The sequence below is a fragment of the Muntiacus reevesi genome, chromosome 4 (genome assembly GCF_963930625.1).
Source record: "Muntiacus reevesi chromosome 4, mMunRee1.1, whole genome shotgun sequence".
In the NCBI taxonomy this organism is placed as follows: domain Eukaryota; kingdom Metazoa; phylum Chordata; class Mammalia; order Artiodactyla; family Cervidae; genus Muntiacus; species Muntiacus reevesi.
This window is the reverse complement of record NC_089252.1, coordinates 103071054-103090949: the sequence shown is the minus strand read 5'-3', so window position 1 is coordinate 103090949 and position 19896 is coordinate 103071054. Positions and strand designations below refer to the sequence as shown.

At 39.0% G+C, this 19896-nt stretch overlaps 1 protein-coding gene across 1 annotated transcript in view; it reads right to left on the bottom strand.

The window, feature by feature from the left end:
- Positions 1-19896, bottom strand: part of ERC2 (ELKS/RAB6-interacting/CAST family member 2) — a 919595-nt gene that overhangs the window by 571147 nt on the left and 328552 nt on the right. The window contains exon 6 of the mRNA XM_065935028.1: positions 12174-12341. Within this exon, the coding sequence (XP_065791100.1) occupies positions 12174-12341 (168 nt within the window). The remainder of the gene's footprint in view (positions 1-12173; positions 12342-19896) is intronic.

Below are 19896 nucleotides of genomic sequence, written 5' to 3'. Positions count from 1 at the left end.
AAACCTTTGCAAATACTATTCTCGCTCCTTTCACTGGACAACACTTTCTATACTCTCTCAGATCCCAGCTTAGTTATCAACTTTTCCAGAAGTCCTCCTTTACCATCCTACTAACCATAATAGGTGAGGTGTCCCTCCTATATGCACTAGATACCTGGCTGGCATAGCACACATGATATTCTACCTTGCCATTGCCTATTCAGTGGTTTTTTTTTACCATGAGTGTGAACTCCCAAAGGACAGAAACTGTACCTTCTTCAATAGTTCCTGTATTCCTCAATGCCTGCTGAGCATTCAGACCATTACAGATGCTGAACATGTATCATTGGATAACTGAATGGTAGGAAAGAAAAGCAAATTGGCCAGAACAGGGCAATGACGCCCCAAGCCTCAGATACCAGAGGGGAATGGAGAGAAGGAAAAGGAAAAAATATAATCAGAGCCCAGGCTCTGTCACTAATTAGTTCTCTGACCCTAAACAAGTCTCTTAATCTCAGAACTCATGTACTGAGTAGGGGAAAAGAAAAGGTTGAACTAGCAGCGTTCATCAAGTCTCCTTCATGTTTATGTTCTCTCATATCTTTCTGTCTTCAGGACTGTCCATGATTCATCAGCATACACATTTTAACATGTCTTTGAAAGTTAAATAATATTCAGTTGGGTTCAACAGAGGGAAAGGGGTAGAAAGATGCAGCTAAGTACAGTGCCTATATATGCTGACTGAACACATGAATAAATGAACAGGCTTCCAAATCTCTTTAATTCTCCACCAGAAGGTGAATTTTTTAACTTTGGTTCTTTTGGTAATAAAATGTAATTTCATCAACGTCATCTCTAAGAGAAGGGCACCTTCAAATCCCTTAGAAGAAAAGTAATATACACAATGGAGACGGATGGTGAATTCACTGCTTCCCCAAGAAACTAAGGCTAACCAAGGAAGCCACCATCTCAAATCAAGAGATAAAAAGTGACTTTTGAAATATCATTTCATTGGGATAAAATTATCAATAGTATCAACTGGTTAAAATCAAGCTGTTTCTTCCCTAGATCATTGCTCACTGGGAAAATCCAGATAAAAATAGCAAACATGCATGCTTGTTTGTTCTGTAGAACTTGCCCTGAAACCCTTGACACAAACCTGATGTAATAATAAAGATACAATGTATTAAATGATGCCAGAGTAAAATGCCTTTCAGTCAGTTCAGTTCAGTCCCTCAGTCATGTCTCTTTGCAACCCCATGGACTGTAGCACACCAGACTTCCCTGTCCATCACCAAATCCCAGAGTTTGCTCAAACTCATGTACATCAAACCATTAATGCCATCCAACCATCCCATTCTCTGTTGTCGCCTTCTCCTCCTGCCTTCAATCTTTCCCATCATCAGGGCCTTTTCAAATGAGTCAGTTCTTCGCATCAGGTGGCCAAAGTATTAGAGCTTCAGCATCAGTCCTTCCAGTGAATATTCAGGACTGACTTCCTTTAGGACTGACTAGTTTGATCTCCTTGTTGTCCAAGGGACTCTCAAGAGTCTTCTCCAACACCACAGTTCAAAAGTATCAGTTCTTTGGGGTTCAGCTTTCTATATGGTCCAGCTTTCAAATCCATACATGACCTTTGTTGGCAAAGTAATGTCTCTGCTTTTTAATACGCGATCTAGGCTGATCATAGCTTTTCTTCCAAAAAGCAAGCATCTAAATTCATGGCTGCAGGCACCATCTACAGTGATTTGAGAGCCCAAGAAGATAAAGTCTGTCACTGTTTCCATTGTTTCCCTATCTATTTGTCATGAAGTGATGGGACCAGATGCTATGATCTTAGTTTTTTGCATGTTGAGTTTTAAGCCAGTTTTTTCACTCTCCTCTTTCACTTTCATCAAGAGGCTCCTTAGTTCCTCTTCACTTTCTGCCATAAGGGTGGTGTCATCTACATATCTGAGGTTATTGATATTTCTTGTGGCAATCTTGATTCTAGCTTGTGCTTCATCCAGCCGGGCATTTCACATCATGTACTCTGCATATAAGTTAAATAAGCAGGGTGACAATATACACCCTCGATGTACTCCTTTCCCAATTTGGACCAGTCCATTGTCCATGTCTGGTTCTAACTGTTGCTTCTTGACCTGCATACAGATTTCTCAGGAGGCAGGTCAAGTGGTCTGGAATACCCATCTCTTGAAGAATTTTCCACAGTTTGTTGTGATCCACACAGTCAAAGACTTTCACGTAGTCAATAAAGCAGGTGGCTTTCTGGAATTCTCTTGCTTTTTCTATGGTCCAAAGGATGTTGCCAATTTGATCTCGGGTTCCTCTGCCTTTTCTAAATCCAGCTAGAGCACCTGGAAGTTCTCAGTTCACATACTGTTGAAGCTGGCTTGGAGAATTTTGAGCATTACTTTGCTAGTGTGTGAGATTAGTGCAATTGTGTAGTAGTTTGAACATTCTGTGCCATTGCCTTTCTTTGGAATTGGAATGAAAACTGACCTCTCCCAGTCCTGTGGCCACTGCTGAGTGTTCCAAATTTGCTGGCATATTGAGTGCAGCACATTCACAGTATCATATTTTAGGATTTGAAATAGCTCAGCTGGAATTCCATCACCTCCACTAGCTTTGTTCATACTGATGCTTCCTAAGGCCCACTTGACTTTGCATTCCAGGATGTCTGGCTCTAGGTGAGTGATCACAGCAGTTTGGTCATTATTTTGGTCATTAAGATCTTTTTTTGTACAGTTCTGTGTATTCTTGCCACCTCTTCTTAATATCTTCTGCTTCTGTTAGGTCCCTACCATTTCTGTCCTTTATCGTGCCCATCTTTGCATGGAATATTCCCTTGGTATCTCTAATTTTCTTGACGAGAACTCTAGTCTTTCCCATTTTATTGTTTTCCTGTATTTCTTTGCATTGATCACTCAGGAAGGCTTTCTTTTTTCTCCTTGCTCTTCTTTGGAACTCTGCATTCAGATGGATATGTCTTTCCTTTACTCCTTTGCATTTCACTTCTCTTCTTTTCTCAGCTATATGTAAGGCCTCCTCAGACAACCATTTTGCCTTTTTGCATTTCTTTTTCTTGGGGATGGTACATTCTCACAAATCTCCATCCATAGTTCTTTAGGCACTCAGTCTATCAGATCTAATTGCTTGAATCTATTTGTCACTTCTACCGTATAATCATAAGAGATGTGATTTAGATTATACCTGAATGGTCTAGTGGTTTTTCCTACTTTCTTCAATTTAAGTCTGAATTTGGCAATAAGGAGTTCATGATCCAAGTCAGTCAGCTCCTGGTTCTGTTTTTGTTGACTGTACAGAGTTTCTCCATCTTTGGCTGCAAAGAATATAATCAATCTGATTTTGGTATTGATTATCTGGTGATGTCCATGTGTAGAGTCTTCTCTTATGTTGTTGGAAGAAGGTGTTTTGCTATGACCAGAGTGTTCTCTTGGCAAAAACTCTGTTAGCCTTTTCACTGCTTCATTTTGTACTCCAAGGTAAAATTGCCTGTTACTCCAGTATCTCTTAACTTTCTACTTTTGCATTCCAGTCCCCTATGATGAAAAGGACATCTTTTTTTTGGTGTTCATTCTAGAAGGCATTGTAGGTCATCATAGAATCATTCAACTTCAGCTTCTTCAGCATTAGTGGTTGGGGCATAGACTGGGATTACTGTAATATTGAATGGTTTGCCTTGGAATCAAACATTTTTGAGATGGTTCAAAATGTTCTTTTTTTTTTTTTTTTTTTTCAAAATTTCAATTTTCAAAATGCTTTTGCTTAGACCCAATAACATACTACTACCCTCCAAACACAGAACATACATTGAGAATTTATTATATAATACAATGTGTGTGTGTGTGTTAGTCACTCAGTCATGTCTGACTCTTTCGAACCCATGGACTATAGCCCACCAGGCTCCTCTATCCATGGAGTTCTCCAAGCAGGAATACTGGGTTGCCATGCCCTTCTCCAGGGGATCTTCCCAACCCAGAAATCGAACCCGGGTCTCCCTCATTGCAGGCAAATTCTTTATCGTTTGAGCTACCTGGGAAGCCCATATAATACAGTAAGTTAGCTTTTTCTTATATTTTTTACTGAAGAAGGCAGTTTCAAAAGAAAACTAGCAAATCACCAATATTAACCTAGACAATATTTTTTTTAGCTGCAGATATCAAAGCAATACAGGTTAACTGACATTCAATCAACAATGAACAAATGAAGTGCATTTTTTGTCAGAAAAATATAGTCTTAATGATCTTTTCCAAATGACTGAAATGTTGGCAGTTAGCTACAAAAATTTAAACTGGGTGATTTCTGATAGGTGACCCACATCTATCTAAATTAGATGTTTTATTTCTATCATATATTCTATATACTAAAGTTAAACAGCATCTCTCTCCAAAGTAGTTGGTTTGATCAAAATAGTCAGATCAGTTTTAACAATTCTAGTAATTTTAATACTTAAAAAGTGCTATAAATGTACTCTTTTTAACATATGTGAAAGATATCATGTGACTTACATATTATGTGATTAACATGAAAATTATAAAACAGTAATACTAATGGTTCAATCACACACACATACACACACACCCAAGATGTTCACCTCTGTAAACTTTCTATAATCATGTCAGAGAAAAGCTAAAAATGTTACAGATAAATGATCATGATACTAAGTAAAACTCACTTTAAGGATTACTATCTCAAGGCAAGGAGCACAGTGATCCAAGACGAGAAGGGTGGCCCAAACACAGGAAGAAAAGGGCCCAATAGGCCAGGAAAGGTCTGGATAGTAACCTGCTCTAGCAGGGGCCAGGGGGAAGGGTGTCTCTTGTGCACTGTAGGATGTTTAGCGGCACCCCTGGTCTCTCCCCTCCAGACAGTTGCTGCAATCCTTCAGCTGTGGCAACCAGAACTCCAGACATTGCCAACAGTTTCTCTGGAGGGCTGGGGCTTGTAAAGTACAGCCCAGTTGAAAACCACTGCCTTAGGCTCACAGCCACCTTGGTTGTGGCCCCAAGCCCCAAGTGTCAGCCAAGTTCCTAGCTTCAGATATAGAGCAAACTTGCCTACACTGAGGTCTGACCTTAGGTGACCTTTGCTCACCGCAAAGTGGAACAGTTTCCCAGATTGCTCCCCTTGGGACTAGGTGAGGAGTCTACTGAACCATGAGTTCATCTGCGACTAGTCCAGGAAAGCTGCTTAGATGTCTCAAAATGTCTTTCAAGGTCTCAGTCCTTTAAAAGCCAACAACCAAAACAAAGTGAAAATACAATGAGAGAAAAATTGCCGCACTCCTTTGAAAAGGAAGCTGTAAAATAAACCAAAAGCTTCATGCTATGTGAAGAATTTCATGGAGGAAAAGATAAACTCAAGGTCACTACTATCTTTTTTTCTAAAAACAGATTAATACACATTATAAAAAAATCCAGTTCTAATGTCATTTTTTTTTTCCTATTTTTCATCACGTTATTTAGTAGCTATATCTCTGCCAATTTGGTATTAAAAAAAGGCATCCTTGTGTATCAGCCTTAGGTAAGTTGCTCAAATTATATTTTAGCTAATCCCTAAAAGTTAATGAGGGGGATTCCCTGGTGGCTCAGTGGAAAGAATCTGCCTCCCAATGCAGGAAATGTAGGTTTGATCCATGGGTTGGGAATTTCCCCTGGAGAAGGAAATGGCAACCCACTCTAGTATTCTTGCCTGGGAAATTCATGAACAGAGGAGCCTGGCAGGTTATAGTCCACAGAGTTGCAAAAGAGCTGGACACAACTGAGTGACTAAACAACAACTAATACAAATAAATGAAAAAGATAAAAAAATTAAAAAAAAAAAAAAAAAGATTCCACTTGTCTCATAGGGAGGCAGGATCATGAATAGAAAAACGCCAGAGTAGTGTGGTAGTTAAAAATAGCTCTATCACCTCCTTGCCATGTGACTATGGGCAAGTCACTCACTAAACCAGTGTCCCATTTAAAAAATAGGGATTTTAACTGTAACTACATGCCAGTATTTGTTTTTTTTGTAAGGACTCAACCTAAGGATGCAAAGCCCTGAGTACAGTGTCTTGTATATAGTAAGGATTCAGTCAATACTGGATTATTCTTGTTATGAAAATTATCATTATGATCATAATTGGAAATTACCATTGATAGCCAGCAATTTCACTGTACCATTCTCATTAAATGTCATGCCTCTAATAAACCAGTAAGTGAGAAGTCAGAAATAGAAAAAGAAGCATCCTCTTTGTGGAACAAAACAGTATTTTCTGTAAATGTGACATTTTCTTTTTACTAAAAGGGAAAGTTAAGGAAGAGTGACTAAGCTCCCTCACTCAGAGTCTTCATCCATCTTTACTTTCTCAGAGTAATAGAACAGATGCTGGTAAAGCAGCAATTATCTCCTTACCTGTGCTTTTCTATTCCCAGGACAGTTCCATCTTGCAGCCTACACAGAACACACTGTTCTGCGAACAACAAGTGGATTTGACATTTCACTGGGGCAAATGACTCTTTGTACAGCTAACAATATTCTTGGGCCAGGAGTGACTCTCAAAGCAATTTTTCCCAAATTCTCATTCATTCAGAATTTACTGACACAATTTAGTCATCATATGCATATTGACTGAGGACCATCACTTGAAAAGAGTTTTGCAAGGAGCTGGAGGTATCCTGATCATGATGGCTGGGGCACTCAAGAAGTTTAGCCCTGGGAAGGAAGACAACATTCACTAAAGGGGTGCAGGGGTGCATAACTTCAAAGTGAGTTTAAAAAAAAAGGTTCTCTACGGGGTGTAAAAGCTCTCCCAGTCTACAGGGTCAGCAAAGACCTTGCAAATTAAGTGACACAAAAATTGAATGCAAAGCTCAGGAGTAAAGCTGCTGCTGCTGCTAAGTCGCATCAGTCATGTCTGACTCTGTGCGACCCTATAGACGGCAGCCCACCAGGTTCCTCTGTCCCTGGGATTCTCCAGGCAAGAATACTGGAGTGGGTTGCCATTTCCTTCTCCAATGCATGGAAGTGAAAAGAGAAAGTGAAGTCACTCAGTCATGTCCAAGTCTTCGAGACCCCATGGACTGTAGCCTACCAGGCTCCTCTATCCATGGGATTTTCCAGGCTAGAGTACTGGAGTGGGTTGCCATTGCCTTCTCCACAGGAGTAAAGCTAAGAACTACATTTCCCAGATTCCTTTTAGGTAGGGTCTGGTTAGATGCTGCTAATGAGAGGCATTTATGTGAACTTTGGAACTCTGGCCCAGGACTTTGAATCTTGACCTGTAACAGCATGACATGAGGGCAAAGAGGGGAAGGTGTTAGGATGGCCAGTGGCAGAGAAGACACTTAACCAGAAACTCTGCATTACACGGTCAAGGCACTGTTTGCTTTCTCTTGGTCTCCTAGAGTTGTCCTGATTCTCGATCATCCCTAATCTGGTTCTACCAGCAATTGAATGGGGCTCTGGATATAGTAGTAAATATCATTTTGCTTAAGGTAGCCTGAACTAGCTTCTGCTCTTTGCATCCATCAAGTGCTTTGTTTCTACTAACAGACCACATTATACAAGTCTACCTCCCCAACCAGCCTGTCAGTTTCTTGAGGACTGGAGAATGTCTTTTTTCTCTTTAAACCTCCAGGACTTAGAGTAGTGACTGACTGACACGTAGGGAACCCTAGTAAATGCAAAATGAATATGATTTTTCACATGTTTAAAAAACTAAGAGATTTGCAAATAAATCTCTTTAACACTGAATGTTTAACATTGAAAAAGAGCTCAAATGAGTCAAAAAGTCTTCCATACCTTACATCAATTTTACGCTCACATGGAAATCTCTATGCTTCATAGTCATCTTCTCGAGTTTAACTTTTTAATATACATTTCATGAAGCAACTCACTACACTAATAACCATACTCCTGTAGCTTTCTTTCCTCTGTTGTCATACAGAATTTTCCACCATCATATTTCCAAATGGGTAGAATAAAGCTGCTAAAGTGGGCAGGTCCACACTCACCACTCCCAGGAGCGAACTATAAACCTCTCTCTCAGCCCTTTCCAACCCACAGGGCAATCCATGAAGCCCAGTAGGCAGCTAGTGAATTTAGTGTCCAGAGAGATCACCATCTGTTTCTCTACCCCTAGTAAATAAAGTACCTCTGCTCTATAAATTCACATTGCTTGTGAGACTGAGACCTAGAATGAAAATGGAGATAGAATTTTTGTCCAATTTAATGGCTTAAAAAAAAACAAGAACTTTTCTTGGGTAGTAAATTTATGCTGCAAGAATCTAGGAGCTACACAGCAGTCTGAATTTGATCTGGTTCAAATAATGCTACCATGTCCTAAAATCCTAGTCATTATACACTTTCCAAATGTACAATGTCATCAAGGTTTTATGACATTTCCTACAAAAAGGTAGCACTTCATCAGTGGAAGCTTGAATTCAGGTATGGGAACAGAACGCCACGGCTGCTGCAAGAAAATCGTGCCGCTCCTCTGACTTTAGTATCATAGCTGCATGGGGATAACACACCAAACCATTTCTGTACACACACCTTTCTGACCTGTACTAAAAGAATTCTATTTCTTGGAACTATTGAGTGAAGCCAAAAACATGTATGGTAGGACCAAATCTATTATTGATGACTTCTGTTTTCCTACAAAAGTTTGATCAGAAATATTAGGCCACCTGGGGTTCTCTGCTTATTCAATTTCACTTCCTTCCTCAAGCAACGAAAGGCTGAGAGCATCATGTCTGTGCCTGCTGCCCGGACATGTGACCTGTGCACTTGGCTTACGGAGCACACAAGACTTCTGAGACCCAGGGCTTTGAAGGCAAAGCTGACAGATATGAGGTGTAAGCCTAGCTTCACCAGGTTAAACATGGCTATGAAAGGAGCATACCCAGTTCTACTGGCATCAAAACACCATGCTGGTTGCCAGAGAGTCTATGGGAAAGAAATATTAAGTAACACTGAACCTCTGACATTGACACGAGCTTATTATTCTTCCATGCCAACACACCCTAATCCAAAGCTTATGCTGTTCCAATCTGGGCCTGCCCTAAAAGAGCCAATTATGCTGAGTGTGGTCAAAACTCTAAGAAGTCTTCAGTCCCAAAGACAATCTTTCATTAGCTCATCAGCTCCTGTATTATTTCCACATTTTGAAGTGGTTTTTGAATTGTGTGCATCACTTCTTTAGATATTATTTCTCTTTTACACTGCAGATATAACAGTACTCCTTCCCCATCACTATGTTGAAAACTTTAAGCTAAACAACCTCTCCAAATATACATGAAATATTTCCAAATCCATCACTGGAACAGTTTAAATAAGTGGGATTGCTATCCTATTGTTGAAAGGAGCCATAGTATATATCTGGCTTTGTTCTAGAACTTTCAAACTGATTCCAAACTTTTAAATCTGGTGGAGGGGGCAGGAGGAGGCAGTTTAAAATTTTGCAAAACATTCATGTCAGCAAAAGAAGCTGTTTGTCACTTCTGCGTTGAAAGTGCCTTCCAAAAATCTTTACTGAGTAAAGTGCTGCCATTTATTCCTCAAGAATGAGGGAGCCTAGAATGGATAAAAAACAAGGTTCTACTATAGAGCACAGGGAACTATATCGTCTCCTAGGATAAACCATAATGGAAAGGAGTATTTTTTTTTAAAGTATGTAGAAAGCCTAGAGATAAACCCACAAACATATGGTCACCTAACCTATGACAGAGGAGGAAAGAACATACAATGGAGAAAAAAGCCTTGGGAAAACTGGAAAGCTACATATAAGAGAGTGAAATTAGAATACTCCCTAACACCATAAATTAAAAATAAAACTTGAAATGGATTATAGACCTGAATGTAAAGCCACACACTATAAAACTTTTAGAGGAAAACACAGGCAGAAGACTGTTTGACACAAACCTCAGCGGGATTTTTTTTGACCCACTTTTGAAAGTGATGAAAATAGAAACAAAAATTAATAAATGGGACTTAACTAAATTTAAAAGCTTTTGGACAGCAAAGGAAACCATAAATAAGATGAAAAGACAATCCTCAGAATGGAAGAAAGCATTTACAAATGAAGCAACTGACAAAGGATCAATCTCAAAAACATACAAACAGTTCATGAAGCTTAAGATAAAAAAAAAGACAACTCAATGAAAAAACGGATGGAAGACCTAAATAGACATTTCTCCAAAGGAGGCACACAGATGGCCAAGAGGCACATAAAAAGACGCTCAACAACACTAATTATTAGAGAAATGCAAATCAAAACTAAAATGGGGTATCACTTCACACTATCAGATTGACCATAATTTTAAAAATCAACAAATAATAAATGCTGGGGAAGGTATGGAGAAAAGGGAACCCTCTTGCACTGTTGGTGGGAATGTAAATTTGTACAGCTACTATGGAAAACAGTATGGAGATTCCTTAAAAAATTAAAAATAGAGCAAACATATGGTCCAGCAATCTCACTTTGGGACATGTATTTGGAGAAGATCACACGTTGAAAAGATACATGCATCCCAATGTTCACAGCGGCACTATTTATAACAGCCAGGACACGGGAGCAATCTAAAAGTCCATCGACAGAGGAATGGATAAAGTAGACGTGGTACATATACACAACGGAATACTACTCGGCCCAAAAAGGGACAAACTGCATCATTTATAGAGATGAGGATGGACCTGGAGACTGTGATACAGAATGAGGTCAGTCAGAAAAACAAATATCATATTTTAACACAGGTATGCGGAATCTAAATAAAGTACAGATGATCTTATTTGAAAAATAGTAACAAAGACACAGATGTAGAGAACAAACATATGGATACAGGAGGGAGGTGGGCTGGGATGAACCAGGTGGTGGAGGTTGATATACACAGACTACTATGTATAAAATGGGTAACTAATGAGAATATCCTGTGAGGATGGGAACCACTGAGGATGGAGATGTGGCTTCACAGGCATGCAACTTCAGTGGGTACTAGGGCCCCCGTACCCAGAAGGGCCCCATACTTAGTTTAATGCTTCACTATGACCATCCTGAAATTCTCCATAAAGTCTGAATAAAGGGTCTTATATTTTCATCTTGCACTTGGCCCCACAAATTAGGTAGCTTGTTGTGACTAGAGAGATTTGGTTAGAGTGTGATATGAACAGTTTTCTGTTTTAAAAGAATTACTCCAGTTTGAATGTTAAGAACATCCAGTAGGAAAAGTAAGGGTTGAAGCAGGAAAAACAGCTAGGCTGCTGTCAATACAAATAAGGTGAGAGGTGATGGCAGCAAACGTCACCAGGAGAAGGGCCAGTTAGGTCCCATTTGTCTGCAGCTGCCTGGTGACATGCCTGTCTATGGCGGTGCCCTGGCCAGCCAGCTCCTGCTTCTCCACACTGGTTTCTGCTCAGATTCCACGCTGCTGCCTGTTAATCTGAGAGCCCTGTGTGTTTCCCAACAGCTTCTTTCTCTTAAAAGAGCAGGTATTAGTTTCTCTTCTTGCCTACCCTTTTCTCTGGGGAAGGCAGGGCACCCTTTGATCCCACCAAAACTGTACACAGTAGCAAACAGGAATTCTTCAAAAGAAAAATCTGGGTGTTGTCCCCAGACTTGGATCCCCTACTTTGGAGAAAATGAAAGAAAGAAGAGCCCTGGCCAGGTGCAGTATCTGCTGTGTTAAGTCACTGTGTTACAACTTATTACACCTTGTCTCACGGACTCCAGTTAAGTAATGGGTGTAAATATTACTTCACACACACTAAAATCTGTATGAGTCTGACAGGTAAGAGCTACTAAAGTTTATGTAAACACAAAATGCATCTAAAATACCTTTAAGACCCACAAAACACATTGACTGCTCAATTCTCAGTAAAGAAAAGAAAAAATTGATAAATTTTAGATTTATATCTAAATTTGTACAACTATATCTATGTTTAAGCTAGTAAATGAAAAAAAATTACTATTTATAGTTTCCAGGTGATCAAATAAGTAAATTCATCAAGCTGTGCTAAAACTGATACAATCACCAGTAAGTTAAATATCAGTAAGTTTAAAGTTTACACTCCCTAATCTAAAATTCTTGGACAATAATTTCTTCTTTCCCACACACTCAAAAGTTTCTCCAAAATGACAAAACATGGATGATACCAATTCGCAATCTGAAGTGCTTACGTCAGGTACTCACCTTTTTCTGAAGAACATTGATTTTCCTCTCCTTCACTTCTAACATATCCTTCATGTCTCGAATCTCTCCAGCCAGTGTCCCCTTCTCTTCTGTGAGGTCCTGCAGCTGTTTCGTTTTTTTATTGAGAAAAGATTCTTTCTCTTCTAGCCTTAATCTCAGTGCATCTACCTGAAATCAGGAAAAAGAAAAAAGGTTGCAGTTTTACAGATAGGTCATCAGTAACTACCAGTTCTGCCCTGGGAGGTGGGTGGGGCAGCAGTACACCTTCTGAGCAGCGTGATCAAATACTGCTCATGGGCAACTCCAGGCTATGTGTTTTAAAGCCTACATCTACCTTAAAATCCTGCTGCATGTGTAGCTGATCAGTGATATATATATTTTTAATTACAAGGTTTATATGAAATAAGATGTTATGAAGTCATCTCATGTTGAGAAACCAAAAGTTGGGAAACAAAGCACATGAATTCTCTGCATCTTTGAGAGCCCAGGGAGGGTACAACACTGTCCATGCCAGGTAGCATCCTCCAGGAATACAGAGAACAAACGAGCCATGCCACGGACATCTGGGAGAACAAGACTGGCAACAGAGGAACACTTCCAAATTAGAAAAAGACGTGTGGCAAAGACGAAGTAAATGCTGTTAGAGGAAGAAAATGCTGTGGATGACATCCATTCTACAGCTTCATGAAAGACTGCTTTACAACACTAAAGAAAAAACTTAGATTTTTATAATTTCTGGTCTTCAAATGTTGGTAATAGAATGGGGAAACATAAGCTTTTTTTTTTTTTTTAATGTTAACAGTCCAAAGATCATGTGCAAAAAATATTTACATGGGTGATGCAGGACACTAGGATGACAGAGGACTCTAATCCTCACCTTCCACATTGGGAATTGGATAGACAGAAGCAAATCAACACTAGGAAGCAATTAAGCATGTTATTGAGAGATATCGAAATAACCAGGCATAGAGAGTTTAAAGAGTTGACCTTGAGGAAGAAGAATGGGACAGGGGTAAGGTGGGGACTGCTGCATCTCACAGCATATCTTGCTGAACATTTGCTTGTTATACTATTTGCAAGTAAAGCCTAGATGAACACAGAAAAAAACAAAAACTGTTTTTTAAAAAAGGAGCAGGAATACTGTAAAAAGTCAAAATAAATAGATATAAAAATATTATAAGGACAAAGAGTCAAAGGCGATTTGGAACAAAGGAAAGAAGACACTTAGGTTTTAGGTTCTACTTCTATCTGGGCTTCCCTGGTTGCTCAGACAGTAAAGAATCTGCCTACAAAGCATGAGATCTGGATTCAATCCCTGGGTCAGGAAGATTCCCTGGAGAAGGGAATGGCAACCCATTCCAGGGTTCCTGCCTGGAGAATCCCATGGACAGAGCAGCCTGGCAGGCTGTAGTCTACAGGGTCACAAAGAGTCAGACCCCACTGAGTGACCAGCGCTACTTCTACCTGTGAGGATGACGACAAGTAACTCTCACTTGCCCACACCAAGTCTTCAGCCTCAGTTTCTTCACTTATAAAACAAAGAGGTAAGGACTGACTATCTCGAAGTGCCTGGCATTTTATGATTTTAAAGACAGCAATCAGTCCTAGGTAGAACACATCAGGGCAGGAAAATACTAGAAATAAAAAGTTATCATGGAAGAATCTCCTTTTCTTACCCCTGTTGAAGAAAAGAGGGCCAAAGTAGTGTTTTTAAATGTCAAAGGTGATGGGGAGGTAGGTAAGCAGAGAGGTTTTCTAGTTTCTGTCCCAGACGGCAAGATGAAGCTGGGAGATCCCAGCAAGGGCAGAGGTGATGACAAATGCTGGAAGCTCTGTTGGCTGAATGACCCTGACTGCATTATGAGAGAGGATGGACACTCTGTGGTTTCAGAAGGAGAGAACTGCTGAGTCTGCAAACATCTGATAGCTTTGCCTCTTCGCACATAATGGCTATCAAGATCTAGGGACAGAGGTGAGGGGGAAATTCATAACCTGGTGACCTCCCCTTTCCTAAATGAAAAACTCATGCATGCCAGTTGCACTAAAGCTTAAAAATTTCAGATTCTCAAGTGGTCTATGTAAAAAGTTATCTTCATCTACCTACTTGGAATAACATCAGTACTTCTCTTTGAGTTTTCCTCTTATCTGGTAAAAAAAAATGTGATTTTTAGTTTATACATAAAAGGGTAGCATTTAGTGGGTTCCTTTGAAATTGGCAGAACATGTTGATCACTGCAGGTTATAGCAGTGGTTAGAAAGGGTTATACATTCAATTTTAGGGATCTGCACATAGGCTAACTAGGACTCTGTGCAAATTGGAGAAGAAACTGTGGTCCCATTAGCCCCACATTCTACCTATTAAAGATGGTGGTCTTTATCTGACAAAGGAAACGCCCAATCCAAAACCATGATATAAATAAATTACAACATGGGAGATAGTGAGTGATGCTACAGAACGTTTCAGAAGAGACTCTCTAATTGATCAATAGTAAGCTTAACATTTGTAGTGCCTTCTGGCTATGTGTGATCTTTCAATGTCTTGCTCCATCTTAGTAAGTCCGTAAGAGATTAAAACAGCAACACGAGCTTTTGTAAGGACTATTAAGTAAGACTGTTTCTCCAGGAACAAAACGGAGAGCAAAGTTGCTCGTGATCAACACATTACTCGCAACACCCAAACTCTACATGGCAGGAGGGAGTCTGTGCCAGCCAAGGTCTTCTGTTTGTGAGTTTATTTTCCATGCGTCTGACAGCATGTACTTAGCTTCAAAGGAATTTGAATTGTGGCCTTCAATCACCTTCACTCTATCTCTATAGCTTTGCATAGCCTCCTAGAATCAAGAAATGAAGTTTAAGGTTTTTTTTTTTTAAGACAAAATGTTGACCTGAACTACCTCCAATTCTCAACCAACATTAGCCCAGTTTGCAGTAAGCAAGCATGACATCATTTCTAAAGTCAAATTTTAACTTCCAGATGGTGCAAAACCACAAGCAGACGCACAGACCTTCTGATGCACAGAAGTTTAAACACAGGAATCAGGCCAGAAAGAAGATAGTCTATTAAAAATTAGAATATGTAGTTCCAAACTGAGTATCAGCGAGTAGGATTAAAATTCCCTTCACTAATATTTGAACTTCACTCGATAGTATACTTCATTTTTAAAAAGAATCAGAAAAGCCTTCAAGTTTAGATTATATTCCAACATCAGGTAGAGACATAAAAGTTAAAATGTTTGGGAATATGAAATACCTTTCTCTACCTCTTCACTCAACACCAAATAATTTTAAGGGCCCTTGACTCTCTCTCTTAAACTTTGGCAGCTGACTCAATAATAAAACTTGGCAAAGCAAAGAGCACCATCATTTCCCAGAAAAACAAAAGAAAATTAGAACTGCATGATATTGTCAGTGCACAAAGACCCATAGGTTGAATTTCCAGTTTTTACATATTATTTAACCACATGGGAACTAGTCACCTAATGTTAAAACTAAGACAATCTTTTCATTTTAGGAGAATTACTCATTTCCTTCTGAACCAGTTGTGTGTATATTCGTGTCTGTATGTGGGCGCATGTGTGTGTATGTTTAAAAGCATGTAACATATGAAAATTTTACCTCTTACCTGGCAGTAATAAAGCATGAAGCATTTGTTATCACTTCAGTTCCAGGTAATAACTTGAAAGAAAATGACCAATGCAATCAAATTGGCAAAAATTGCCAAAATCAGAGCTAAACATTATTAATCTTCATGTCAGCACCCAGGAATTATAACCAGTTCCAATGGTGAGGTATGTTTCTAGAAGTTCTGTACATAAGCTTCCTGACCTTCCTGCCATATTTTACACGGGCCTTCAGAAACAGCTTCAATGTTGTGACAAAACACTAAGTGCTACTTGATATGCCATAAATAATTTTTAAAAATCAGACGGTTCATTTCCATCCTAAAATGACTACAGCAACACTTGAGAGAAAGAAAAAAAAAAAACACTTGAGAGAGAAAAAGCGGTCACTTGAAAATTTTCACAGATTAAACACTACTTATTTGACAACACTTCAGGCATTGAATAAACATGCTATCAGAAAGAACAACTTTAAAAGAAAATGAAACTGGCACATACACAAAAGCTCCCAATACAGTTTTATTTCACATTTAAAGTGTCATTTGTTTGTTTTTCCTAATAGTAGACTCGGGTTAACGGTATATTTGAAATTGATTCAACTTGCAATCATTCAAATGGGGAGACAGATTCAAAGTTGGAAGTATGTATAATGTATGGAAGTATGCTTCCAAAGACAAAAACACTGAAAATAACCTAAAATCTAGAAGTCGCTGTGGTAGTAACCACTAGTTCTCACTCAAATTCAATTTGCCTTTCCTTCCTGAACACTGGAGCAATCTCTCTTTCCAGCCCCCTTGTGGGAAAATGGAGCCATTCATGAAATGTAAGCAGAAGCGTCATACATCACTTCCTATCCACACCTCCCTGACACCCTTCCCCTTCCTTGAGACTCGAAAGGATACATTTTCCACATGGTGAAGCTATAAGACGGCAGAACCTCCATATATCTGCTTCCTCAAGAAGTAGGATCACCCCTAACTTCCTGCCCCCCAACAGTATGATGTGTTAAACCACTCAATTACTATCATTTCCCCTGGTTTTATTAAAAAGTGGGTACCTTAAAACTAGGAAGGTTTGTCTTAGAGATGACCATAAACCTACATGAAACTGGGTCACTGTTCTTCCCTCTACTTCTTCAATGTGTAAGACCTCAAAATCTACTTTCCTCTATCCTTTCATTCCAATCCCAAAGAAGTGTGGCAGGGGTTGGGGGGCAGGGAGATGGTTGACAGAGATCCAAGGATAGAGCTGAAAGGAAGCAGCAGCAGACTCCTACGGAGTAAACACAGAGGTTAAAGATCAAGACCTTGCGGAGAAGAGAAAAAGAGATCAAAGAGGAAGAGTCTCCTATAGCACACTGGTTTGAACTTCTATTCGTATCAACAAGTGGCTCAAGTGGACAACTCTGTTTTGCAAAGTCTCTCCACTGCAAATATATGTGTTCAAGGAACTCATGGCAATGGTCATGGACTTACTCACCAGCCTTCCAAATGTCAAGAATAAATCAAAGGTGTCATAAGCAAAATGAGGATAATAAGAGTACCACCTTCATCAAATTACGTTAAAGATTAAATTAAATAACACATGTAATGCACTTAGCACAGTGCCTGGCACCTAGAAACACTCAATAAATTTTTGCTATTGTTATTGTATTTTATTATTCTGCTTTCCACAGCCTGTAACCCAGTGATTTATATACTGTAGGAATGCAATAAAGGTTGCTAATCAACAGCCCTCAGGAAAAGTGGAGAACCAGCAAGTAAGGTTTTGTGCTCTAACATGTACCAGAGTAGCCTACATGGTATGATATGTGTGTCTGTGTGGAAGGGGCGTCTGGGTGGCTGGGTCGATGGCTTTATTTCCCAACTGCGAATAAATTCTCCAGGGGTAGTTAATTAGCTATGAAATATTTCAGTTAAAAGCTGACATGCCAGAGTCAACTACCAAAAGTGGCTCAATATTCTTTATATTTGATGAGTATCTGAAATTTGGTCAACTAACATAATTGATGTGAGGACTGACTTTTCCTTGATGAAATGGGTGGTAATCAAGTTGTGTGGATTGGCTAGAAATGTTGCACAGATACTTCCACCCTTCCAGAAAAAAGACTGAAGGTGATGTGTCCAATGAAAATACAATGCAAGCCACATATGTAATTTTTTATTTTTTAGCAGCCAAGTTTAAAAAGAAGAAACATGTAAAAGTAACTTTAAGAATATGTTTAATGTAATCCACTATATCAACAATATTACTTTTTAACATGTACTCAACATTAAAAAATAATATATTTTACATTTTGGTATTGTCTTCAAAATTCAGCATCTAGTTTTCACTTTCAGCATATTTCAATTAGAACTAGTCATGTTTCAGGTGCTCAATAGCCCCATTTGGCTCATGGTTACAATAGTGGACCATGTAGGTCTATGATTCTAATAAACTCAAAAGTTTCAATCCTTAGACTTTTATCTCCCCTATGGAGAAACACTTCAGGGAGGGTTCTGGACCAACAGCAAACATGGCTGACTGAGCCATGCCATAGGAAATAGTGTCCCACTGGCCTCACATGAACCTTTAATGATCTCAAAAGGACAGAGAGCTGGAACTTCAAGGCATGCTCAGAAAGGCTGTATGACTGATATACTACCTGGAGACGAGGTCATGGGCAGGAGTATTCTCTTCTCTAATCGTCAGAGATTACTGATCTCTACCGAACAGAACTACCTAACCAAATGGTGAGTTAGTTAGCATGATCTTTCTGCAGTCTCTCTGAAAAGAAACATTTAGAATAATTATTGTTTTTTTAAAGCTCTTTCATACAAATCTCTAATTATAACAAAAGTTGCCTTTCAAAAAAAAAAAATGACCTTTAGCAACTGCACCATCAAAAAGTGGCTTCCCTGGTGGCTGAGTAGTAAAGACTCCATCTGCAAATGCAAGAGACATGGGTTCGATCCTTGGTCTGGGAAGATACCACATGCCGTGGAGCAACTAAACCTGTGAATCATAACTGCTAAGCCTGTACTCTAGAGCCTGGGAGCTTTAACTACTGAACCCACATGACTAGAGCCCATGCTTCACAACAGAAGAAGTCACCATAATGAGAAATCCACACACTACAACTAGAATGCAGTCCCTGCTCATGCAACTGGAGAAAAGCCCTTGCAGGAATGAAGAGCAGCACAGCTAAGAAAAGAAGAAAGAAAGAAGAAAAAAAAAAAGGCTGAGATGAGGGTGTATTTATCTCTTAACCTACACTTAGGTCATGTTTTTCTACTCTTTGCCTTCATCTATTTTGATTTCAGATTTCTCTTCTCTGTAGGTACTCTTTATTTCCAGTAACTAAAATTATTCACTCATTCAACAAACACGAAGAATTGATTTTGTGGCAGGCATTGTCCTAGTCCTTTTAACAAGACTGGCAGTTCATGACTTGTTGAACCATGTATTTGTGAAGATGGAGGTGAGGTAGAGCAAAAAAGTATTATATAATTAAATATTATATAAATATCATTAGAAAACATGATTTTTAGCATAAGAGGAAAGTAACACAAATGCAAAAATCTAACAATTTATATAAAAGCCTTGTAAAAACCTGGATGACAAAAGGCTAATTTGTGGATATCTGTGCTTATTGGTGAAAATGTACATTACGTGTTTGTGTATATGCAAAATAAATTTATAATTCAGCAAGTGTCTATTAGCTATTATAATTTAGACTTGGACTGATACTTTGATATTCATTAAAATGGTTTATTTAACTTATGGCTACTCTTTGTTATCCCATCTTTTAACACTAAATAGTCTTTATTGGTCTTTAAATAAACTGTTCGTTATACATGTTCCTCTGCTTTAAAGTTAATTTTGGATTTTAAAAAACTTAAGTCTTTAAGAAAAAGCACTGAAATACTAAAAACAGTCTTATAATACTAAAAAGCATGAACACATGGCATGTTTTATTTCTTAAAATATTCAGTTCAGTTCAGTCACTCAGTCGTGTCCGACTTTTTGCAACCCCACGAACAGCAGCACGCCAGGCCTCCCTGTCCATCACCAACTCCCGGAGTTTACGCAAACTCATGTCCATTGAGTTGGTGATGCCATCC